The sequence below is a fragment of the Clinocottus analis genome, unplaced genomic scaffold (genome assembly GCF_023055335.1).
Source record: "Clinocottus analis isolate CAN_PGR_092001 unplaced genomic scaffold, fCliAna1.0.p SCAF_41, whole genome shotgun sequence".
Taxonomy (NCBI): domain Eukaryota; kingdom Metazoa; phylum Chordata; class Actinopteri; order Perciformes; family Cottidae; genus Clinocottus; species Clinocottus analis.
Genome location: NW_027176165.1, coordinates 547,420 through 574,213, shown reverse-complemented (window position 1 = coordinate 574,213; position 26,794 = coordinate 547,420). Strand labels below are relative to the sequence as shown.

General features: G+C 44.7%; 1 protein-coding gene across 15 annotated transcripts in view; it reads right to left on the bottom strand.

Moving 5' to 3' along the window:
* cacna1ba (calcium channel, voltage-dependent, N type, alpha 1B subunit, a) overlaps positions 1-26,794 on the bottom strand; it is a 94,717-nt gene that overhangs the window by 30,710 nt on the left and 37,213 nt on the right. For 9 of the 15 annotated variants that reach the window (XM_068598849.1, XM_068598848.1, XM_068598847.1 and 6 more), the window contains exons 10-29: positions 24,890-24,971; positions 24,206-24,423; positions 23,731-23,843; positions 23,456-23,568; positions 23,160-23,291; positions 21,154-21,226; positions 20,960-21,077; positions 20,803-20,870; positions 19,411-19,517; positions 18,293-18,358; positions 17,156-17,191; positions 15,640-16,413; positions 14,897-15,084; positions 11,729-11,825; positions 11,186-11,315; positions 11,052-11,111; positions 10,542-10,648; positions 3,315-3,411; positions 2,050-2,210; positions 1,822-1,959 (exon numbers count right to left, since the gene is read on the bottom strand). In XM_068598849.1, coding sequence (XP_068454950.1) covers positions 1,822-1,959; positions 2,050-2,210; positions 3,315-3,411; positions 10,542-10,648; positions 11,052-11,111; positions 11,186-11,315; positions 11,729-11,825; positions 14,897-15,084; positions 15,640-16,413; positions 17,156-17,191; positions 18,293-18,358; positions 19,411-19,517; positions 20,803-20,870; positions 20,960-21,077; positions 21,154-21,226; positions 23,160-23,291; positions 23,456-23,568; positions 23,731-23,843; positions 24,206-24,423; positions 24,890-24,971 — 2,878 coding nt within the window. Of the gene's footprint in view, positions 1-1,821; positions 1,960-2,049; positions 2,211-3,314; positions 3,412-10,541; positions 10,649-11,051; positions 11,112-11,185; positions 11,316-11,728; positions 11,826-14,896; positions 15,085-15,639; positions 16,414-17,155; positions 17,192-18,292; positions 18,359-19,410; positions 19,518-20,802; positions 20,871-20,959; positions 21,078-21,153; positions 21,227-23,159; positions 23,292-23,455; positions 23,569-23,730; positions 23,844-24,205; positions 24,424-24,887; positions 24,972-26,794 lie in introns of all 15 variants that reach the window. The other 6 variants (XM_068598862.1, XM_068598858.1, XM_068598850.1 and 3 more) reach the window with 2 other exon arrangements.

The window sequence follows — 26,794 nt, the reverse complement described above, 5'->3', positions numbered from 1 at the left end:
ATGTCTATGTCACTATGACAGCCTTACACATGTCTATAATGTCACTATGACAGCTTACACATGTCTATAATGTCACTATGACAGCCTTACACATGTCTATAATGTCACTATGACAGCCTTACACATGTCTATGTCACTATGACAGCCTTACACATGTCTATAATGTCACTATGACAGCTTACACATGTCTATGATGTCACTATGACAGCTTACACATGTCTATAATGTCACTATGACAGCCTTACACATGTCTATGTCACTATGACAGCTTACACATGTCTATGATGTCACTATGACAGCTTACACATGTCTATAATGTCACTATGACAGCTTACACATGTCTATGATGTCACTATGACAGCTTACACATGTCTATGATGTCACTATGACAGCTTACACATGTCTATAATGTCACTATGACAGCCTTACACATGTCTATAATGTCACTATGACAGCCTTACACATGTCTATGTCACTATGACAGCCTTACACATGTCTATAATGTCACTATGACAGCCTTACACATGTCTATGTCACTATGACAGCCTTACACATGTCTATGATGTCACTATGACAGCCTTACACATGTCTATAATGTCACTATGACAGCCTTACACATGTCTATAATGTCACTATGACAGCCTTACACATGTCTATGTCACTATGACAGCCTTACACATGTCTATGATGTCACTATGACAGCCTTACACATGTCTATAATGTCACTATGACAGCCTTACACATGTCTATAATGTCACTATGACAGCCTTACACATGTCTATAATGTCACTATGACAGCTTACACATGTCTATAATGTCACTATGACAGCCTTACACATGTCTATGTCACTATGACAGCCTTACACATGTCTATAATGTCACTATGACAGCCTTACACATGTCTATGTCACTATGACAGCCTTACACATGTCTATAATGTCACTATGACAGCCTTACACATGTCTATAATGTCACTATGACAGCTTACACATGTCTATAATGTCACTATGACAGCCTTACACATGTCTATAATGTCACTATGACAGCTTACACATGTCTATAATGTCACTATGACAGCCTTACACATGTCTATGATATCACTATGACAGCTTACACATGTCTATAATGTCACTATGACAGCTTACACATGTCTATAATGTCACTATGACAGCCTTACACATGTCTATGATGTCACTATGACAGCCTTACACATGTCTATGATGTCACTATGACAGCCTTACACATGTCTATAATGTCACTATGACAGCCTTACACATGTCTATGATGTCACTATGACAGCCTTACACATGTCTATGATGTCACTATGACAGCCTTACACATGTCTATGATGTCACTATGACAGCCTTACACATGTCTATGTCACTATGACAGCCTTACACATGTCTATAATGTCACTATGACAGCCTTACACATGTCTATAATGTCACTATGACAGCTTACACATGTCTATAATGTCACTATGACAGCCTTACACATGTCTATGATGTCACTATGACAGCCTTACACATGTCTATGATGTCACTATGACAGCCTTACACATGTCTATGATGTCACTATGACAGCCTTACACATGTCTATAATGTCACTATGACAGCTTACACATGTCTATGATGTCACTATGACAGCTCACACATGTCTATGATAATGTCACTATGACAGCCTTACACATGTCTATGATGTCACTATGACAGCTCACACATGTCTATGATGTCACTATGACAGCCTTACACATGTCTATGATGTCACTATGACAGCTCACACATGTCTATGATGTCACTTGAAGAGGGACTCAGCACTTACGTTGGCCATCCCTCCCCAGTGGAGACCGTGAAGAGGGTGAGGAAGGCCCACAGTACGTTGTCATAGTGGAACTCATACTTCTTCCACTCTCTCGGCATGGCGGCCACCTCGTCCTGGTCGTAGTCCAGGAACTGCCCTCTGGAAGAGATGAAGGCATACATGAAGCTGAGTTGTCTTGACCACATGTCTTAAAGGTTTCTGAAGTAAGTAAATGGAGGTTTGACCAACTTGCAGTCCTTCTCCAGGCCCTTGGACTCGTCTGTGCAGTAAAAGAATTTCCCCTTGAAGAGCTGAACTGCGATGACGGCGAAGATGAACATGAAGAGGATGTAAACAATGAGGATGTTCAGCACGTTCTTTAAAGAGTTGACCACACAGTCGAACACCGCCTGAGAACACAGAGACACAGACACGATAGGCTCAGGGATGAGGTGGAGAACCATCTGGACTTCAACAGAGTCATCTATGAACTTCCAGAAGGTGTTTGGAGCCTGGCCACTGGGAACACTGGGAACACTGGGAACGTTCACAGTGGCTTGATCTGCTGGGTCCAGCTCTGTGAGATGCGTTTGTAACCATCGAGGCACAAAGATCATATTTAATATGCCTTTTGTAAAAGATGGACTGTAAACTCAAGTAAGATGCAGGTGAGAGGAAGGAAAGAAAGAGTCTGAAGCTCCTTGAGACAGAAGCACTTTAACACTGAACTACTGGTCCTCTCTGTGGAAGTCTGTCAGCTCCATGAAGTCACCAACACCTGGAGCCATATTTTATTACAAGCAAAGCAATGTCCACACAACATGTCTCCAATGTGACTGGATTGCTTTGAGGAAAAGACATATTCTCAGGGCGTGGCAGTATGGTGTAGGCACTGCTTCTGTGGACTATTTGTATTTAAACGAGCATGAATGTACAGCAGAGAGCTCGTTAAGGTGCTCGTCTGATGTGGTTCATGCTAAGCTCATTCATATTGAATCATAATGACCGAGTTTTAAGCTTTATTATAGTTAATTAAGGAGCTGAGCACCACTGAGATGTAAAAAATGTGTGGGACATTTTTAGGTTTCATAATGGAAAGAAAAGTCTGATGATGGTCTGGATTCTTCCTCCTGTCTGCAGATGCCATGTGCTGTGTATCAAAGACCTCTTCTTTCCCAGAGCTGCATTAAAAAGACATCAGAGCTCCTTCATTAGCCTGCACTGTGGTGTGGCTTCATCTCGTTACCTACACTGTACATCCTCCTCTTGGCTGAAAGACAACGGTTCAGCTGTTTGAGGAAATGAATGAGCCTTCAAAACTAATGAGACTGGATATGTGTGAGTTGTTTTAGAGGCAGAACTAATGATGCCACAGTCAAAGAGAGTGAATGGACAGAACAACACCTTGCAGGTGACGAGAGTCTCACTCGTCGTTACTAAACCAAAGATCACAGGGCAGAAAACTAAACAGTCACTGCTTATTCCAGCTTCCCTGGCTTCATCAACAGACAAACCTTGAGTTTTGGCAGCCGCTTGATGGTTTTGAGCGGCCGCAGCACCCTGAGGACCCTCAGGGACTTGATGGTGCTGATGTCTTTTCCTTTGGTTCCTCTGTGGAAAGCAAACACAGGTGAACCTCACAGAACGATGCAGCTCAGCAGATGTGTTTCTGCCTTTAATAAACACTCAGGACACATCGGTTCCTACAGCTGGCTCTAACGTGATGACGGCCGTGTGGACACACTGGGATGAGCTAATGAGTGTCTTCATTTAACATGAGAAACACATGTAGTGCAGAGCTGCAAGCAGGAGCTGCACTACACTTCTAAAGCTAACGTGACAACTCAGAGTATAGTTTATGTTTGTACCACAGTTTTGGTTAAAAAAAGAAACACTAATCTCCAGGTTCACTGTGTATCTGACATCATAACCACAAACAATAACAATACACACGTCTTATTGTCTACCGTGGACAGGCTAACAAACCCGCCGGTGTCGGTAACTACGCTCCAATCCACCTGGGCACGCCATCACTTTGCCTCTGACTTTGCTGACAAAATTTAGACAATGAGACAAGCAGTTGGTGGATCCACACCAACCACAGGATGTGTGTTGTCACCATGTTTAAATAGCATCCATTTGAATATCATGACACAATTTCATTTAATTAACCAAAGAAGCCTGGAAGACATTAAACATCTGGAAACCTCCTCCTGCTGCTGGATGTTCTACCAACAAGCTTTTTCTAAATCATTTCACACTGCATGACCAGTGATCTTTACAGATTGTAAACACATCCCTTCTCTCAGGTGTTTTCACACAAGCCCTAAAAACCTCAGTTATTAAACCTCTCCTGAAGAAGGCTAGTTTAGACCCCGAATTATTGAAACACTAGAGGCCAACATCAAACCTCTCGTTTTTAAGTAAAATATTGGAAAAAGTGTTTTTTCAACAGCTGAACAACTTCTTGGCTGAAAATAACAGTTTTGATGTCTTCCAGTCCGGCTCTCCTCAGCACCACAGCACTGAAACTGCTCTTGTTAAGGTTTTCAACGACATCCACTTAAACACAGACAGATGCAGAACTTCAGTCTTAGTGCTACTGGATCTCAGTGCTGCATCGACACGGTGGATCATGACATGCTACTAGACAGACTGAGAGTCTGATTCAAATCATCAGAAGTTAAATAAATGAGTAGTTAAGTAACTCCTTTTTAGTGTAACTTGAAGTCATGGCCTTTCAATCAGAAAGCACGTGGGCTAAGCAGCAGCGTTTAGTCAGAGGATGCAGGTTCAGTTTGAAGCTGTCAGACAAAGACGGATGTTGTGGTACAAAGACACTGCATTCACTGCATTGTGGTTTACTTGTTCGCTACATGAGGCTGATCAACGCATGAGCAGAATGGTCGTTCCAGAGGGTTTGGAGAGGGTGAAGGTGAGGGATGAGTAGAGAGGGTGAGGGATGAGAGTAGAGTAGAGAGGGAGGGTGAAGGTGAGGGTGAAGGTGAGAGTAGAGTAGAGAGAGTGAGGGTGAAGGTGAAGTTGAAGGTGAGAGTAGAGTAGAGAGGGAGGTTCCCCACCTGGTCACACCTTGTTGCGATCTACTTGGGAGGAAACAGTAGTAAAACAAGGTATAGCACATTTATAGATGCTTCACACACACAATAAAGCATTTGCTAGCATTAGATGCACAACACTGTCTCACACAGGGGCGGGCAAACCTTGTGGCTCAGCCGCCACGATGAGTTTTAAAATGTGACAGACGGCCGGGCCGAGCAGAGTGACGCTGCGTTCACAGCAAACGCATCCCGGATGTTCCCCGGGATGTTAGTGCCGGCTGATATTGTTTTCTTTGCAGATCAGACACACAGCCTTTGAGCGTTCTGTGAAAACATATTCATCCGTCCGCTCCTCGTTAAACACTCAGCACTCACTGTGGACTTTGGCAGGAGGCTGGCTGTGTGTTGCATGAGCGCGCAGGCGTTGCAGTCCCAGATCCATGAGCTGGGTCGTCCTGATGCCGAGGAAAAATACCCTGCATGCAGCTGTCAGTTATTTTACAGCTCTAAATCTCTTGTAGCATGAACCCTGTCTCTGGCGACAGGAAGTGACATGCAAAATTCAAATTACCGTAACTATTTGAAAGTTAACGACTTACGATGTCATTCCAAAGGATTCTGAATGCTAAGAAGCGAAGCTGTCCAGTGGTATGCGGTACAGTACAGTAACCCTGAAGAGACTGAGCGAGCGTGCCTTCAGAAAGCAGCAGAAGACCTGACAGCGTCTTCAAGCTGTTTGTGAGTTCCTCTCCTGCAGCAGAAGACCTGACAGCGTCTTTTAGCTGTTTGTCTCCTGCAGCAGAAGACCTGACAGCGTCTTTAAGCTGTTCCTCTCCTGCAGCAGAAGACCTGACAGCGTCTTTAAGCTGTTCCTCTCCTGCAGCAGAAGACCTGACAGCGTCTTTAAGCTGTTTGTGAGTTCCTCTCCTGCAGCAGAAGACCTGACAGCGTCTTTAAGCTGTTTGTGAGTTCCTCTCCTGCAGCAGAAGACCTGACAGCGTCTTTAAGCTGTTTGTGAGTTCCTCTCCTGCAGCAGAAGACCTGACAGCGTCTTTAAGCTGTTTGTGAGTTCCTCTCCTGCAGCAGAAGACCTGACAGCGTCTTTAAGCTGTTTGTGAGTTCCTCTCCTGCAGCAGAAGACCTGACAGCGTCTTTAAGCTGTTCCTCTCCTGCAGCAGAAGACCTGACAGCGTCTTTAAGCTGTTCCTCTCCTGCAGCAGAAGACCTGACAGTGTGTCTACATGTTGTGCGGTCGGAGGGAAGTCGTGTGTGTTCTGCTGCAGGAGAGAAACACACAAAGAGCTTAAAGAGCTGAGCATTAAATAACAAAATAAAGAAACATGGATGCTGCTCTGTTGCCGTCCACGTGCTTCAGAAAACTCAAGTCTGGAACAGTGAAGCGCTATAGTGGTCTTTAATTGAATTGAATTATTAATTATTATATATATATTTAATATTATAAAAAGGATAATGCTCGGCGGGCCGTGTAGGCCATGGTTTGCCCGCCCCTGGTCTAACATGTACAATATTTGATGGTAAATCTCAGGAAGTGATCGGCTCCAGAAATAACTGAACTAAATTCTGCAGGTGTTATTTTAGGAAGTATCTTATGACTGAAGTAACTCAAACCAAAGGGTTGGAGTTATGACAGCTCTTGTTCTGTTATTTACACACATGCACAAGTCTCAACCAAAGCAAAGGCCTCTTGGGAGATATTCTAAATATTAATACGATAATAATAATAATAATAATAATAATAATAATAATAATAATAATAATAATAACAACAAATATTAATCCAAACTTTGAAAACCAGGTCATGGCATCTAAAACAAAATTAAGAACGAGTATTGCACATTATTATTGTTACAAAAATGTGTATAACACCAAAAAGCTTCAGACAGCGGCGAGATGATAGATTCTGATCAGATGTGATCAGCTGTGATCAGCTGTGATCAGATGTGATCAGATGTGATCAGCTGTGATCAGATGTGATCAGCTGTGATCAGATGTGATCAGCTGTGATCAGATGTGATCAGATGTGATCAGATGTGATCAGCTGTGATCAGATGTGATGTGATCAGATGTGATCAGATGTGATCAGATGTGATCAGATGTGATCAGCTGTGATCAGATGACCTCGCCTCAGGCAGACGGACTGCAGGCAGAATGAACTCTGAAGACATGCATGAGTGAGTGACAGCTGTACGTCAAACAGGACTTTCTATCTGTCAAAACAGGCTTTTGCAAATATTGTGTTTGCTTTTGATTTAACCTGCTGAAGCGTCAGATATGTGGGACCTAATGTATGAGAACAAGATATAAACAAAGAGATCCAACGTGTTCAATATAAAATCCAATAATCAGACATTATGAAAAGAATATTCACAGCTTTTCATAACAAAGTCACTGTCGAGACAGAAGACTCAATCAGTTCTGTGATTGGCTGTTGCTTCGGCCTCAATGGGCCAACAGCCAATCATCCTGACTCCTTCTTCTCATGACTGATGAACAATGACGTAATAAAAGTGGCATTCTGACATCACATGTACTGTGAGCTGTGTGTGGAGCCCCCTCCCCTCCAGAGGCCTTCCCCAGGCCGCCATTGTACAGAACAAGTCTTCTGAATGACTTTGCTGGTTGACTGGAGGCTGAAATCGAGTGTCTGCTCAGCCCCAGCCCTCAGTGATCACTGTTGCTACTGCTGGAACTTCTTGCTGAGCAAATATGCATTTTATAGAGGTGACGGCTGCAGAATGAACGCTCAATTCTTTACAGTCAACTGTTCCTCAGCCTGTACCGAGCCCGCTAATCAAGCTAATGGTGCTCCACCAGTCCATTGAAATGCTATTTAAAGGTGTAATGTTTCACAATAATTCATTTTAAAATCAGTATATGGTAAAAGGCTGTAGATACATGATACTATGCTGAGACTGAAGTCACAGGTACATGTCACACCTGTCTATATATCTAGTTTTTACTTTGAACATTACAAGTGACAGCGCACTTATACTTAGCAAAGTAGTGCTATCTGGGCTAACGTTGGCTCTGGTTGCTGCAGTTTAACCTTTCAGTGAGAGCTACCTTCACCGTAGCAGCATCAGGACCAGCCTCCAGACTGACAGACTCACAACATGCCTCACACTGGTGGGCCTGTTGAGGGCGGGGCTTTAAACGTAACCTGTACATTCAGAAAGCAATGAGGTGACTCGATAGTAAGCTAGCTGGCATTATTTCATAACATCTATCAATTAAATATTGCACATTGTGTCTCCATATTATTCTGGTTGTCAGTCACTGAAAAGTACTGCGCATGAGTTTACTGATGTGACTCATCACAGCATTCAGTATTTACATGCATTGACAGCAGGTTATGTAGGGCAGTGCAGAGCAAACTGCAGGTGGATGATAATGGTGTGACAGTATGGTTATCGTGCAGTCGCTAAACAGCGCTAGCTAACAGTTAATCTAATGTGCATGCTTCCATCACAGACACGGTCGATATCCCGGAGACCTCCTCGCGCCCTCTGGCAGCAGATTGGCTTGTTACAGGAGCTTCTGGGGGATTCATGATGGATAATGTGAAATTGATGGTGTCACTGCAGTCCAAGCCAAAGTGCTGCTGAAAACACCTCCATGAGAGGGAAGATGAGGCTGATGAACACACTGCTGACTTCTACAGTGGAGAGCTTGAGCCGAGCACACGATCAAGTACAGTACGACCTGAGATGCACGACGGGATGGGAGTCATCCAGACGCGACAGTACACACTGCAAACAACAAGCAATTCTTCTTCATGTCCTGAATGTCTTCCAGGCTTTGAAACGACAAATACACCTGAACAGCTGAAGGTGAGGGATGCTGTACTTTTGAACTACGATCATTAGTTTTACTCTGATAATACTTAATATAAATTATGGTGGTGAAGGAATCCAGTGAATGTGGGGCGTGTGTGTTGTGTTTTCAGAAAACTCGGCATGGTTTAATTAAATGTAAGAAACAAGTATATTTGTGTATATTTGTATATTTGTGTCTCAGTTTTTCTTCCCCATAAATGATATCTGGAGCACAGAATGGATGATTGTTTGTGTGCATTTTTCTTCGCTTGCAATTTCTCTACAAAATTCAACTGATGCCTGTGCAGAAATGTCCCGAGTGTGTTTTAAACCATCCAATTATAGAGATGGAGGCCTGATCCCATGACATGCCGATGAAGAAAGCCTGGATACATTTCAAGAAGTAAGAATAAGAAAGCTACTTGTCTTGGCACCGTAGTTGTTAGTATGTATGTTTTGTCTGTCATACATACACACATGTGACACAGACAGGCGGGATGAGGGAGGAAGAGAAGGCATTACCCCATGAAGCTCCTTCAATTTGAACCCAGCACAGAAACAAAGAGAGGACCATGTCAGTACAAAAACACCGATTCTTCTTTCAGGATTCCATCAGAAAGTCTTGTTCTGACTCTCTGATGTAACAGGATGTGTGTTCTTGTTCTGACTCTCTGATGTTACAATGTGTTCTTGTTCTGACTCTCTGATGTTACAATGTGTTCTTGTTCTGACTCTCTGATGTTACAGTGTGTTCTTGTTCTGACTCTCTAATGTAACAGGATGTGTGTTCTTGTTTTGACTCTCTGATGTTACAATGTGTTCTTGTTTTGACTCTCTAATGTAACAGGATGTGTGTTCTTGTTTTGACTCTCTTATGTTACAATGTGTTCTTGTTCTGACTCTCTTATGTTACAATGTGTTCTTGTTTTGACTCTCTTATGTTACAATGTGTTCTTGTTTTGACTCTCTTATGTAACAGTATGTTCTTGCTCTGACTCTCTGATGTAACAGGATGTGTGTTCTTGTTCTGACTCTCTGATGTTACAATGTGTTCTTGTTTTGACTCTCTGATGTTACAGTGTGTTCTTGTTTTGACTCTCTAATGTAACAGGATGTGTGTTCTTGCTCTGACTCTCTGATGTAACAGGATGTGTGTTCTTGTTCTGACTCTCTGATGTTACAATGTGTTCTTGTTTTGACTCTCTGATGTTACAGTGTGTTCTTGTTTTGACTCTCTAATGTAACAGGATGTGTGTTCTTGCTCTGACTCTCTGATGTTACAGTGTGTTCTTGCTCTGACTCTCTGATGTTACAGTGTGTTCTTGCTCTGACTCTCTGATGTTACAGTGTGTTCTTGCTCTGACTCTCTGATGTTACAGGATGTTCTGCTGCCGTTGTCCTGCTTGTTAGGCTAAGAGGGAAAAAGCTGCCAGTAAAGGTAAAACTGGACTTCATTCTCAAACTGAAGGCAAATACATTAATAACAGTAAAACAAACCATTTCATTACTTAAACAAGGAAAGTTTAAGAAAATATAAAGATAAGAAATGGTATTATTAACAGGTAAAATAGTTAAAATAGTTCCTAAACCTGAAGTGACATCAATAACTCATCCTCTCAAACTTAAAGAACACACTAAAGAAAGAATAACTCAAACACTGTTTACTGTTTTACGAGTGAACATTTGAGACTGAATGCTGACTTGTTGCTGTGGCCCACAGTCCACATATATATATATATATATATATATATATATATATATATATATATATATATATATATATATATATATATATATATAGAACCAAGATCAGGATTAACAAAGCAAAAGGTGTCTTTGAACTTACGAGAATGCAAAAGCCACCAGCGCCCCACTGACCACGATGAAGTCCAGAATGTTCCACAGGTCTCTGAAGTAAGCTCCAGGGTGGAGCAGCAGGCCGAGGTCCACCATCTGAACAAGACACCAGGATGTCTTTTTGTCTGGTACGTTCTTCATGGTACGTTGTGCTGTTTGATTCTGGGCCATTTCTATTGAACTTCCTTTGGTAAATAACTATGTTATGAGGCTTGTAGCTATTATAATCATGTATTTCATGATTATAATCATTTGCCCTAAACTACCTCTATGGTTAACAATGTTATAATTGATATGTGATTTATTTTAGGAAGTTATTTTACATTAAATCACCATTGATTTATCTAAAGATGAAGTGGAAACTAAATAAAAAAGCCTGATCTGGTTGGTCCCAATGAGGTGAGGTCCAGGCTCTAACGGCATGTCTGCTACATACACAGTAACTGAGTAAGAAAAGTGAAGACAATGAAGTCATCCGTGTTTTGAATGACTTGCTTACCTTGATCACCATTTCAAACGTGAACACACCAGTAAAGGCGTAGTCCAGATATCTGAGCACCTGCAACAGAGAGACACAATCAGAGGTGAAACAGATGCACAAATGGAGAGACATTCATCCTCTGTGTGGCTCACATTGTTGCGCGGGGCGTTGGTCCACACGGGGTCCTCTGCAGCCAAAGCAATACTGCTCATGGTGATGACAACCAGGATGGACATCTCAAAGTAACGCAGAGTCACAATGTAGTGACATAACCGCCTCACCCTGAGGAGAGAGAGGCGATAATTGTCCTCTGAGAACTAAACATTATGTAAATGTGTAAATGAAATGCTATCTGGTTCGTATGAAGCAAATGTACTGTACATAGACAGTAATGTGTGAAACCTATCTTTGTAGCTATGTAGACAAACGTAATTCTCACCAGCACACGAGTCAGTGGAGACACTAAAGACCAGCTACACTGAGAGTGTGTTGTATTGCTGATTGACAGAATAACAAGATGATTGTTTATGTGAAGGTCTGTGATGTAAGATTTTTAGATTTCTTGTATTTATGTGATGACATGATGTTCCATTGATATGATATTAAATATCAGCCGGTGTTTCCATGGTCTCATAGCATGTGGGTGGTGCTTCCGGGCGGTAAAGGAGAGGAAAAGGGAGGTGGAGGTGACTTACGGATTGGTTTGTCCAAAGATGAACATGGAGCTGTAAGGCAGGATGGGTCTGGGTCCGCTCTCATTCATGGGCATCGTCTCACAGTCCATACTGTTCACTGAGGAGACAAGATGGTTGAATACAGCAACACAGGCAAGGCTCATGACGTTCACATTCATCTCTCTCAGCGGTCTCTGTCTTCACCACAAATACTAGCTCATTTAAATTGGGACCAAATTGAATTATTGAAATAACACAGTGGCATTGAATCACAACCCACAACCATCATATAATCTGATGTATTGTCCTTGAAACACCAGCCAGGCAATGTACATTACCATCATATAATCTTCCCCTTTCCATTTAGCCAAAGTCTGTCTTGTTGTCCATCTCTTACTAACCGTTAAGTGTTTAATAAAATCTCACCATCTTTAATAACCTCTTTAGGCAATTCAGACAATTTAATAGCAAAACATTGCGAATGGTTTGAATTTAACCAAATAAGGAATACCTCGTAAAGCCCAAGGTCTAATATAATCATTTAAAAAGCTATAATATACAGAAAACTTGTGAATATAGATAATAAGCTCATATGTATGTATGTATATATATATATATATATATATATATATATATATATATATATATATATATACATATATATATATATATATGTATATATATATATATATACATATATATATATATGTATATATATATATATATATATATATACATATATATATATATGTATATATATATATATATATATATATATATATATATATATATATATACATATATACACACACACACACACACACACACACACACACACACACACACACACACAAAATTGTATACATAACATAGCTCTATATGTTATGAATACATGTCCAAAGTTTGGGGTTTGATAGAGTTAAGTATTTTTAATAATTATTTGAGTTCAGGATTTTTGAGCGATGGTGTCTCGCTCGGCCAACACTGAAAGTTCCCACTTTGCAGGACAGAAATGCAGAAATGGCAATGTTGTGCGTAGCTTAGTGAAGGTTGGTTTCACAGCGGATTTGGCGTTATTGGTGGATTAAGTAAACTCCAAGGATTCCAAAACTGTATGGTAATCCTGTGTAGCTTCATGATATCAATATGAAATGGCATATTTACTAAACTATGGGTGCTTTCCTATGTCACTCTTGAGTCTCTGTGAATCATACTTATGGTTTATGCTCATATTTATTGTGAAATAACAGCATCATCAAAAACAATGGACTTGTAAGGCCAGGATGTGCTTTTTCTTTTTGCTGTATGACATCAGAGGCCCTTTGGACTGGTTGGGCTCTGAGGATCAACAAAGAGGTTGGACGAAGAGCTCGATGAAGGGCTGAGCTCCCATTCTGGTGGGTAATGGGGTTCAGAAGGTTTAATCACTATAAAATACCTTCTTTCTGCTCCAAACTCATAGAACTAAGATATTTCTTTATTTTGTAAATATGTGTGTGGCATCTCAGTGGCCAAGGGGTTAAGGCGCCAACCATGAGCAGCAACATTCTCAGTTCATGTGCAGTCTGTGACCTTCGTAGGATGTCATCTTTCTTTCCTCTCATCTCTCTACTGACTGTTTGTAATGAGTGAAAATGAGGATAATTTACTAGCTTTAGGGGACATGTCATACATCTTTAGCTCTGTGGTTTCTTTTTTCCTGTAAATGACCGACCTTATTTTACATAAAGATTGTATTCTAACAGCATGACTCTACTATTAGTTACTTGATCTTCTGTAGGATAGGAAGACACTCATTGATTCACTTAGTGAAGTGTTGGCACAGAATCTGACTCACAACACATCCTGGTGTTGTGTGTACTACAGGAGAATAATTACATCTTCCCAGACTAACAAGCAAACACTGCACCTCTGTATCTGTGTAACCATCCATTCACCCATTCATCCATCCATCATCAGACGCTCAACTGGGTCGGGTTTTGGTGGCAGCAGGGCCAAGTAACCATGTACCTCTCGATCCTTGTAGACCTGGACTCATGTGCACATGTACCCCTATATCCCTGTATCCCTATACCAAGTACCCCTGTATCCCTCTACCAAGTACCCCTATTCCTCTGTATCCCTATACCAAGTACCCCTATACCTCTGTATCCCTATACCAAGTACCCCTATATCCCTGTATCCCTATACCAAGTACCCCTAGTCCCCTGTACCCCATACCAAGTACCCCTAGTCCCCTGTATCCCTATACCAAGTACCCCTATATCCCTGTATCCCTATACCAAGTACCCGTATATCCCTGTATCCCTATACCAAGTACCTCTATTCCTCTGTATCCCTATACCAAGTACCTCTATTCCTCTGTATCCCTATACCAAGTACCCCTATACCTCTGTATCCCTATACCAAGTACCCCTATATCCCTATATCCCAATACCAAGTACCCCTATATCCCTGTATCCCTATACCAAGTACCCCTGTATCCCTCTACCAAGTACCCCTATTCCTCTGTATCCCTCTACCAAGTACCCCTATACCTCTGTATCCCTATACCAAGTACCCCTATATCCCTGTATCCCTATACCAAGTACCCCTAGTCCCCTGTACCCTATACCAAGTACTCCTAGTCCCCTGTACCCTATACCAAGTACTCCTAGTCCCCTGTACCCTATATCAAGTACCCCTAGTCCCCTGTATCCCTATACCAAGTACCCCTATATCCCTGTATCCCTATACCAAGTACCCCTATATCCCTATATCCCAATACCAAGTACCCCTATATCCCTGTATCCCTATACCAAGTACCCCTGTATCCCTCTACCAAGTACCCCTATTCCTCTGTATCCCTATACCAAGTACCCCTATACCTCTGTATCCCTATACCAAGTACCCCTATATCCCTGTATCCCTATACCAAGTACCCCTAGTCCCCTGTACCCTATACCAAGTACTCCTAGTCCCCTGTATCCCTATACCAAGTACCCCTATATCCCTGTATCCCTATACCAAGTACTCCTAGTCCCCTGTACCCTATACCAAGTACTCCTAGTCCCCTGTACCCTATATCAAGTACCCCTAGTCCCCTGTATCCCTATACCAAGTACCCCTATATCCCTGTATCCCTATACCAAGTACCCCTATATCCCTGTATCCCTATATCTATGACTGTCGGCCTCGCTTGGTACTGACTTTGCATGAAGGGGGTGTCTCCAGATGGGGAGGTGATAGTCACAGGAGGAATCTTCATTGACGCCTGGCCCGTTCTCTTGATGTTCCTGTGGTTGTCTGAGTCTTCTGGTTGGTCTGGAGGCCAGCTGGCTGTACCAGAGCCCTGCTGGGGAGCAAAGGCAGGGCACTCCCCCTCTGGGTCCCCAAACCTGAACAGATATTAATATACTGTACAATTCTCAAATAGTACCTCTACTGCTGGCTGGGGGGTAAACAATGAAGGCTTTACTTGCCACGGCCATCAGAGGCTTCAATATGACTTCAAAAAAGTTGATAAATATGACTTAACATTGCAGACCAGTAGAACCAGGAGAAGCATTATTACATACTCTTTGATGAGCTCTTTTAGTAACACTTTCTACTTTATTTCTATCATTTCAAAAGTGTCATGCACAATGATGAGGACAATGACGTGCTGTCTGTTTTGGCTTCGGTCTCAAGGTAAACAGTGACTATGAGGCGCTGACGTTGATCTTTAAGGACAATTTCCCAATCATACTGTGGCTTTTGGCTTTTGAAGGAGCTTTCTGGTGGGTGGTGGTTACTTTACAAAGTTTGCTGCATTCACTTAAACCAAAATATGTGACAGCAACATCATAATACTTAAACATAGCAGTATAACATCATTTTCTCTTTTTGTTAAAAAATGGAACATACATGTGTGCACACTTCATCAATGAGAGCTTGAATGCAGTAGTTTTTACCTGTTATTGCGAGGCTTCTCTCTTTCTTGGTACTCCTCTCCTTCAACTGATTGGTCCTTGGATCCAGGAGTCCGATGTCTCCTCCTCTCTCCAGTGACTCCACCGTCTCCTCTGGAAGGTCGATCTCCATCTTTGTTAGACGGACGTCCATCTTTCTGGCGGGCTCTTCGCTCTGCCCTGCCTCCACTGTTCACCGTCCCGTTGCCGCCTCTGGACTGCCGGTGTGAATGATGATGTCGATGCTCTCTCTCGCTTGTGACTCCACCCCCTCCGCTGTCATCCACTGAGCTCTGATGGTTATGCCTCCTGCCTTCCTCTCGGCTGCGGGACCTCTCGCTCTTCCCCTCTTTGCCCCGGTTGCCTTCGTGGTCTTTGGCGTGGCTGTGATGGACGTGGTGGCCTCCGTCCTTAACGGTGCCGCTGTTATCATTCGTCTCCTGTCTGGCTCCAGCTTGGTCCCTGTCTCTGTCTCTGTGGTGGTGGTGAGGCTTGTGAGGAGGAGGAGGGTTGGTGGCCGTCATGGCTGCCTCTGGCACGCAGGGCTTGTGATGGTGGTGCTGGTGACCGGCAGGCAAAGACGCTTCGCGAGGCTGAACAACCAGCGGCCGGTCGAGGTGTGTTTTCATGTCGGGCCGGATGTGGAGCGCTGACGACATGCGGAGCCGATCCTCCAGCTCCAGCTCGCTGTAGAGGCGCTCGCAGCTGGCCTGGTTCTGCCTCCTCAGCTGGTTGGCCCTCTGCTCCCACACAGACAGAGACTTCTGCTGCTCCTTGCTAGGAGCAGAAGAACCAGACGATCAGAACCACTGAGGATCATAATCAGACTTTTTTGAACATACTCTTGGATGTCAACAGTTTGTCATGTCTATGGATACACTGGCAGGCATGACACATTCATTATGTATTTTATACTTCATGCCATATAATAGTATATTTATCGTATATCTCAGGATGGCACACATGGTTCCTGCATGCTGCATGATTCACAGTATGAACAAGGTGCAATGGACACTGGGTCCATTGTCCACTAAGCATGGCAGCATGACCATGCTTTGTCCTTTGTCTGTGTGTATTATAGGACTGTAAAATGGGTGAACACATGCTCTTTTGCGTGTGTGTCAAAACAAACTGCAGATCTCTTCACAGTGGTAGAGTACATCTTACAATGCCTTCTTTTTATGATATCAGTCAATCTGTATACTAAACTTTCCCAATATGTGCATACTTTGTACTCACAGTGTAAATGTGTGAACTTAAAGAGCCAGCGTACTGCACTGCCTCTGTAGGAGCTCCTGCTATGAGGTGGATGACATCGTGGGACTGGACTCTCACTTCATGACCATAAAAGCTCCTACCATGGTGTGCATGACAAGACATAAGGCTGGGTGTGTTTTTCTGCACACGGTGTGCTCATCTTGCTTTCATGAATGTAGAAGCAAGATGAGTCCTACATGATTGAGTCTGTGTTTAAGCATGGGATCATCCTCATGGACCACCGAGAGGCGGTTGGGTTTACCTCAGGTAGTGATGGACTGGAGAGCAGACATAACTCCTACGAACACAGACAGGGAGCAACAAACAGGGAGAGAAGGAACATAAAATGGACAGAAACAGGTTACAGACAAAACACAGAGGGGCAAATAAGCTTCAGAAAAAGAAAAACACCAAAACAACAACAACAAATGTTCCTGAGAAGTAGCAGAGAGACGATGGGGACAGGAGACAATGAGACTCATGTTTGGTTGTTTCAATGCTTTCTATGTTTACATGAAGGATGTGCACTATCTACCTAACTGATCTTCATAGTTGTTCAAGTAACCTGAAGCATTTTTTACGGCTTATCTTCTTCTATCTCACAACGTATAACTAAAGCAACAGTGTGTTTGTCTATTTGCAGGCCGTCTCGTGTCTGTAAGCACCTGAACTCTCCAGAGCATCGACCCATCGGTTCCTCTCAGCTGTTTGAGCTGCAAAAGCCTTTTATATGTCAATCTGATTTCTACCGAGTGCATTTAAAAGGTGCTTTATAATAAGAGAGGTGATGTGTGATCTGGTCTCAGACTTGGATGGAAGTGCTTTGCTTCTGGCAACACAGGTGAAAGCAGCCTCTTACTGTCATTTATGCATCCATGTTGAATGTGGTGTGTTAACGTGTAAGGCATCTGGTACTTTTAATATCGATACTAGTGTTCTTGGTGGTTATTAAATTCGTGACGCTTCTTTTCGTTGATCTTGCATGATGAGAAAGAAGGAAGAACAACTGCTGTGTCCGACTACGAGGTCACTGAGCATCTGTCCAGCCTCCACTAGCTGTGTCTTCATCTGCACGAGTCTTAACATTCATATTAACGAGCTTCTTGGGAAAATGAATCACAACTGAAAACATACATCAACACACACAGAGTGAACTATGACGTACAATCCACAGGAGAGGTGTAGGTATTGAAAACAGAAGGACGTGGATCACAAACACTGACAGACACCAGGAAAGCATAAAAACAGAAGACAGGAATAAAAACATGAAACACTCACACAACTCTATCAGAGATGTGATCACAGAGAAGCTGCCATGGTGTTGAATGACATGATGGCAGCAGCAGACAGGTTGAACAGCAGAAGAGGAGGTGAGGTAATAACAGAGGTAATAACTCACAGTGAGTTAACGCTGCAGATGGATGAGCTGCTAGAGTGCACGTTACCTCGACTGCGTGTTAGAAAACTGCACATGCACAAAACAAAAAGGGGGAGAGGGAACATCATGAAGCAGGAAGTCATCAAACATCTTCTCTCTGTCCTCTAGTCTCCATCACAACTGAACACAACGGACAGTCAGAGCTCACAAATAAGAGAAAGAGCAGACTGAGCCTGAAACAGAAAGGACAGGTCATGCAGCTGCTACGACCACAGTTAGTTCACGTTCATGGAAGACCAGGTCTGCCTTTCCACCTCCAGGGTGTGTCATCGCTGCTCTGGACACGACAATGACGTCACGGAGGAGACGCAGAGACATCGGGCTGCATATTGAGGCCACTGACAAAGGAGTGTGTGTGTGTGTGTGTGTGTGTGTGTGTGTGTGTGTGTGTGTGTGTGTGTGTGTGTGTGTGTCCATTGGGTCGTTGTCAACATTATACTGTGACGTCAGTTCAGGCGTTCGGAGGCTTTTCAACACATCTTTCATCCTGTCTGTGAGTCGTATCTGGATGTAATGGTGTTTCTTCAGGACATGCAGGAGGCGTAGTGGAAACAGAGATCTTCACAAAGACTTTCCCTGGGACTCGGACTCTGAGGAGTTTAGTCAAGCATCACATTAAAGAACACAAAGTCAGTCCAGTGGGGAAGCGACTCAGGAGCTGAACCACCAGAGATGCATGAAAGTATCAATGAATCAACACTGGTGTGGGTCTGTGTGCATACGACAGAGAAACAGGGATATCCAGAGATTCATATTGAGAGCATCAGAAGAATGTAGATGTGTGTGTTGCTATATTAAAGTATTGAATTAGAACGTGCAAAGCCATTTTGTGTTTTGCTTTTCTTGTATATTTGTTGTCGGCTCGTATTAAAGGTTTGTAGTTCAAACCAAAACTATGATTTGTGCTCTGAATAAAAGATGGAGGAGTTTCTGCAGTGTGTGTGTGTGTGTGTGTGTGTGTGTGTGTGTGTGTGTGTGTGTGTGTGTGTGTGTGTGCTCGTTAGCATGGACGCTACAACCTGCTCTGTCTTCAGTGTGTGGGGGTGTGAGGACACGGTGAACAGGAGGAGTGGACTCACGCTGTGATGGAGAGGTTGGTGGCCGACATGGGGCTGACCTCCTTCACCTCTTTGGCCTTCTGGAGCGCCAGCTTCTTGTTGATGGCCTCCTCCTGCTCCTCTTCGTCCTACAGAGGATGAGGAGAACACACACACACATGCAATACACACACGCACACGTACACAAACACACACACATGCAATACACGCGCACACACACAGACACACAATGAAGACCTCCATCTGCAGCAGTGGTTCCTCCACCTGTCAGGAGCACCATCAGTGCAGATGGAGCCCTGAGGACGTCTGCTGAGGGCACACCAGGTGAGCATGCAGACTTCCACCAGGGCAGCTCAGCCGGACGTGTTCTGGTGATGCACCTGTCAATCACTCACACGTCCTCCAGCCAACGATCAGATCCACGTTCAGCAGAGAGAAGCACGCAGAGGTCCATTCTCCTGTCACTGCTCTGCATTCAGTGTGAAGTTACTTCTGCAGCTGCGGTCCAGCAGTTCACAAGAGTTACTCGTCACTGATTATTTCAACTGGCTTCCACCTCCATGTTTTAAAGACTATTTATTTGTCAGCAAAACTCAACACGTCCTGCAAAGATGTTTCACAATAAAAGCTTTACAGCAACTCAATGGTGCGTTCCCTGCTAGTCTTTTAAGTGAAAGCTAGAGCAACTAAAGACAATCAAGAGCGAAACCATTCATTAGCTTGGACATGTGCATGGTACCTCAACATGTACCTCAACATGTACCTGTACATGTACCTGTACATGTACCTGTACCATGCATATGGTACAGGTACATGGTACAGGTACATGTGCATGGTACCTCAACATGTACCTCAACATGTACCTATACCATGCACATGTAGATGTGCATGGTATAGGTACAGGTACATGTACAGGTACCTCAGAGGTGCTGGCCTCCACCAGCACCATGCTGGTGTTTGAACTGAGACTAAAGAGACCAGAGTAACTAGTGGCTGCGACTCACAACGTTGTGTAACTGAACAAGACGTGTGAACACAGTATCAGCTGGATGAATGAATTCAGAAGGAACAACTATGAAGGAAGCATGGAGGATGACTGCAGGCTCTAGTGAACCTTCAGTTCATTCTGAAAGTTACTGACTTCACTTCAGGCACAACCAACCCACTGAGGGATTAGAGTTACTTTGTGCTTACGGACTGAGAGAGGACTAAAGAGTCAACAGCTCACCTGTTTCAACCTGTTTCAACACAAAGACACGGACGTTACAACACAGTTCCTGCTCTGCACTCTGTTGCTTCTTCTGAAACACACTGTCGCTGACTTTCTCTTGATTACTCTTCCTTCTAAACACGATGGAGCCGCCGTTTCTGTGTCCGTGTCCTGTGGTCAGCTTCAAAGCTGTTATACTGCACCTTGGTGAGCTCCTGGGCGTTTGCGAGGTTATCGACAGCGATGGCCAGGAACACGTTGAGGAGCGTGTCTGGTTGTTTGTGGTGTCAGGAAAAGATCAGATGATGAATGAAAACAGAACGCATTCTCCACATCCATGTTTCCAGTTCTGCAGGATACAGTTTCCAAAGAGAGTGAGGACGATGAAGTAAATGGAGGAGAACATTCCTCTGCGGACGCCCCCCTGGGACTCGATCCCGTGGTACATGACGGCGTTCCAGTCCTCCCCCGTGAGGATCTGCAGGGAGACACAGCTCAGCGTTGGGTCGGGCTCAGCGGCTCGCTCGTGCAGGCAGAACGCGTGGCGCCGTTACCTGGAACACGGTGAGGATCGCCGCCGGGAAGGTGTCAAAGTTGGTGGTCGGAGTTTCGTCTTCAAAATTAAATCTGCGGGGAGGAATTGCATGTCATCAAGTCTTTAAGGCCACAACACAGTCACATGGATGTATGGGTGGTGTCTTCTCCATCAGGCTGCAGCGCACGCTGGTCCTGCGTTCACTCTTGTGTTGCTGACATGTTGTATCTGTGTCTGTCTACCGGGACGCGAGTACTGTCCACATCTGATGAGAGGGATGCGGATGCAGGCGCAGCATGTGTCTTTCCCTGAGTCTGGATGTCAGTGGAGACAGTAGAGACAGTGGAGTCAGTGGAGACAGTAGAGACAGTGGAGACAGTAGAGTCAGTAGAGTCAGTAGAGTCAGTGGAGACAGTAGAGTCAGTAGAGACAGTAGAGTCAGTAGAGACAGTAGAGACAGTAGAGTCAGTAGAGTCAGTGGAGACAGTGGAGACAGTGGAGTCAGTAGCGTCAGTAGAGACAGTAGAGTCAGTGGAGACAGTAGAGACAGTGGAGACAGTAGAGACAGTGGAGACAGTAGAGACAGTGGAGTCAGTGGAGTCAGTAGAGACAGTAGAGTCAGTGGAGACAGTAGAGACAGTGGAGACAGTGGAGTCAGTAGCGTCAGTAGAGACAGTAGAGTCAGTGGAGACAGTAGAGACAGTGGAGACAGTAGAGACAGTAGAGACAGTAGAGACAGTGGAGACAGTAGAGTCAGTGGAGTCAGTGGAGACAGTGGAGACAGTAGAGTCAGTAGAGACAGTGGAGACAGTAGAGTCAGTGGAGTCAGTAGAGACAGTAGAGTCAGTGGAGACAGTAGAGACAGTAGAGACAGTAGAGTCAGTAGAGTCAGCAGAGACAGTAGAGTCAGTAGAGTCAGTGGACACAGTAGAGTCAGTAGAGACAGTAGAGACAGTGGAGACAGTAGAGTCAGTGGAGTCAGTGGAGACAGTGGAGACAGTGGAGACAGTAGAGACAGTGGAGACAGTAGAGTCAGTGGAGTCAGTAGAGACAGTAGAGTCAGTGGAGACAGTAGAGACAGTAGAGACAGTAGAGTCAGTAGAGTCAGCAGAGACAGTAGAGTCAGTAGAGTCAGTGGAGACAGTAGAGTCAGCAGAGACAGTAGAGTCCGTAGAGTCAGTAGAGTCAGTGGAGTCAGTGGAGTCAGTAGAGACAGTGGAGTCAGTGGAGACAGTAGAGTCCGTAGAGTCAGTAGAGCTGCTGCATCCTATGTCATGTGGTTTCATCTCAGTTGATGTGTTCCTGAGTCTTCTTCAAACCTTTAGACCTTTTAATCATCCTTCCATTAACATGTTTACACTTGTTGAATCAATGTTTCTGGAATGAGGATATTAGTTTTCATGGATCTCATTTTTAACCCTTTTGATTACTTTTGCATTATATGCATGTGTCTATGACGCGCTGGAGGAGAGTCAGGGATCCAGACACATCTGAGCCGCAACAGCGTCAAAGAAGTCGAGCTCTCCTACAGATTGTGTCACTTGTGTCACTTGTGTCAAAGTGTTGTGAGGGTCTCGATCCTGCTTCAGGTGGAACCATCATGACGTTCCTGTTCACGCCGTCACCGTTAGCTGCTTCTGTTTAGCATGGATGTGAAGTCAACGAGCATCTTGAATACCAAGCAAGACCTCACTGGAGATTACAGCTCTCTTCTAGTTACTTCTTATAGACAATAACAAGAATGTAACGAGCTGAGTAAACAACAAACAAGAATCGTAGTAAGTCAATCTAAATATTAAAACGTGTGTATGGGTCCAGTGTATTCAGGCGTAGAATTAGTTTGACAGTCTAATGATTTTGCTGAACTCAAGGGGTTAAAGGTGACGATGCAGCAGCAGTCAGGGAGATCATGTCTTCAGAGGAAGAGGAGAACCTCACGACACCGGGCCAGAACGTTCCCTCTTCACGTCTGTACGTTCCCATCAGAGGGAACACTTTGGAGCCGCAGCAGAAGAAACGACTTACTGGCCCCCGAACAGCTGCATGCCCAGTAGAGCGAAGACCACGATGAAGAGGAAGAGGAGGAACAGCAGGCTGATGATGGACTTCATGGAGTTGAGAAGGGATACGACCAGGTTCCTCAAGGAGTTCCAGTACCTACACACACACACACACACACACACACACACACACACACACACACACACACACGCGTCGTTTGAGTGTGTTCAGTGGTGTTCTGGCACCACCAGTGTTCTCCACAGACACTTCTTGTGGGAGCCAATAGGAGGACGGCTGCTTCAACCCTTCTGATGACTCACTTTGTGACTTTGAAGATCCTCAGCAGCCTCAGCGCTCGCAGGACGCTGATCCCAAAGGAAGCTCCGGGTTTCATGGCGGCCCAGATCACCTCGAAGATACTGCCGATGATCACCTGCAAACACCGTTTTCATGTCCAGAGGCTTCAGGTATCTGTTCTGTTCAGAATCACTGCCTTCTTTCTGACACATGACAAACACGCCGTGCACGCTCGCGCGGCGTGCACGCCCACTCGGCTCCTCTGGGGGTCGGTTGAACTCCCAACAGGACGACTCACCCCAAAGTCAAAGCAGTTGAAGGATGAGTGGAAGTAGTTCTGCGGTCCGAGGCCGTACATCTTCATGGACATCTCTGCCAGAAACAGGCCCAGGAAGACAAACTCTGCGAGGTCTGTGAGAGACAACGAGGACACACACAGATGCCTGGTGTGACAGACCTGATCGCTCCTACAGGTCACGAGAGGAACGCTGCTTCCTGCTCAGCTGCGACCACAGCACACACGATACAGGAAGAGTCTATTGTTTGAGGACATACGTCTGTGCACTGAGTGTGTCAGCTGCTGTGTGCAGGTGCGGGTACCTTAAGGACTTGAAGTGTTGCGCTCCAGCTAGGAAGTCTAAACTTTCACTAATATATTAATTTACTCACTAATAGACTCACTAAAGTACTCACTAATATACTAAATAATATACTCCCTCATATGCTCACTCATATACTCACTAAAAGACAAGAAAGCTCCTTCAGTCACTCACAGAGGGCGAAGGTGAGCCAGTCGGGCTGGTCGTAGTGGACGATGGCGACACACAGCGTGTTGAGGCCGACCAAACACAGCACGGTCCAGTAGAAGCTCTGGGATTTCACCAGGTGGCGGATCGTGAAGCGCATCCTCTTCTCTTTCCTCCTGAAGTAGGACGAGCTCTCGTTCTTGCTCTTCAAGCTGGCTCGGGCGAACGGCGACCCTGGGGGGGCAGTTGGGGCAAAACAGACACAACGCACTAAAGTGACCAGGCCTTGAACTGCTCATGGACATTTTATATCACAGTGCCCCGTCTTCAGCGTTTCTATAACTTAAATTAAGCTCAAATGTAAAGTGGACTGGACACAACAGAGAAGGAGAGAAGAAGTGTCAGAGTTTCATTATTAGCACAGACTTGACGCGACTTGACTCCACACATCCGACTGAATCACATGAACAAACATGGCAGCTCATTCTAAAAGTCTCTGCTTGTATTTATGAACTGCTGGGTTTGAAATTCATTTAAAGAAATCCCTCTCGAGCGATGCAGCCGCGTTGAAGACGCTCTGATGTTGTTACGAACACAAAGAAAAGTGTGTTTAGGGAAAGGGTGCCATCATGGAGGATGTGGATCGTTTCATACCAGGGACAATCTGTCCCAACAGAGCAACAAGGTACACATGAAGTACTGTTCTCACCAACAGATGAGAGGTCAGTGAAGTGGTCCTCGCCTTCCTCTGCGTTGATGAGGTCATTCTTACTCTTCTTGGCTCGTTTCAGCACTGTGAGAACAATATACTGGAAGTTAATCACAAGAGTCTCCAGCAACATTTCTGATTCAACCTGCTGTTTAAGTTCAATACGGTAGATTCTCTCAAAGTTGCTCATTTATTCTGCATGTAGGAACCAGTATCCCACTGTGGCAGTTCACACCTGTTCACTTTGTTCTCCATTCATTTATTTCACTGGAACAATATTCATGTTGAACGAATCCTTTCTTGTTAGAATATTCCAGTTGTCAAAGTGAAATGCTGTGCAGGTAAAGAATAAGCTCCTGAATGTAGAGTATGGACCTTAAAACAACCAGGAACCTGCTGTTCATGTTCTCACAGGGATCCTGAAAGTATAATTCATACCTCTCGTTACGTCTGCACCAATGTTTAAGCTCTGGACTGATGGTCGACAAAGTGAACACGTCAACTTGGGCTCTGGGCGCTCTGAGAGATATTTCACACGAGTTACTTTGGTTTGTTCAGACTTGCAACCGTACACATCTTGTCCAGATGCAGAAAATAAAGGCCTGCAATGCAGCCTGCGCACGCAAAGCAGCTTATGCATGTGAAGCAGCTTGTGCACGCGTAGCAGCCTGCGCACGCGTAGCAGCCTGCGCACGCGTAGCAGCCTGCGCACGCGGAGCAGCCTGCGCACGCGTAGCAGCCTGCGCACGCGAAGCAGCCTGCGCACGCGTAGCAGCTTATGCATGTGAAGCAGCTTGCGCACGCGTAGCAGCTTGTGCACGCGTAGCAGCCTGCGCACGCGAAGCAGCCTGCGCACGCGTAGCAGCCTGCGCACGCGAAGCAGCCTGCGCACGCGTAGCAGCTTGCGCACGCGTAGCAGCTTGCGCACGCGTAGCAGCCTGCGCACGCGAAGCAGCCTGCGCACGCGAAGCAGCCTGCGCACGCGTAGCAGCCTGCGCACGCGTAGCAGCCTGCGCACGCGAAGCAGCCTGCGCACGCGTAGCAGCCTGCGCACGCGTAGCAGCCTGCGCACGCGTAGCAGCCTGCGCACGCGTAGCAGCCTGCGCATGTGTAGCAGCTTATGCATGTGAAGCAGCTTGTGCACGCGTAGCAGCTTACGCATGTGTAGCACATGCAACGTATCCCTATATAATATATCCTATGATAAACTACTGTGAGAGCTTTGTGCTGGGCCTCTGCACTCCTGGTGCTTCACTCTCATCAGCCTGACGCCCACAGAGGAGAATGTACACACACACACACACACACACACACACACACACACACACACACACCACAGAGTGGTGCTAGTGGAAATAATCTATGTCAGACACTGCTTACTCAGTAGAAGCTGCTGGAAGGTCTAACAGTTAGAGTTTAATCTACAGACGGTCATGTCTTTTAAAAGTATGTCTGACATTTATTCAAATAGTTATACATCCTAAACAAATGATACTATGTATTATTTGCTGTAGTATTTAACGATACACATACAGTATAGGTGTATATTCATGCTGTTGAAGTGACATTTCACATGTGGTGAGGAGGTCCTGGGACGGGGACGTCATGTGGACAGATCACTGATTTGAATATGAATCATTTACTTTTGTTCGGCTCATGACGGCTTATATTTTCTTGTAAAAGGCCAACGATCAGAGAGCTTTGCTTATGCTGTGGTTGATAGACCTAATAGACCCTTTTTCACCGCAGACATGTTTCCTCTCAGATGGGACAATAAAGACTACAGTGATGGCTGCGATGCATTCAGGGTCCAGTTCCAGGGCTGGAGAATTGTCCATGTGACAGGGATTACTGGTACCGGTTGTAGTTTAAACATTCAAAAGGATGTGCAGAGGTTACAGTGCTGC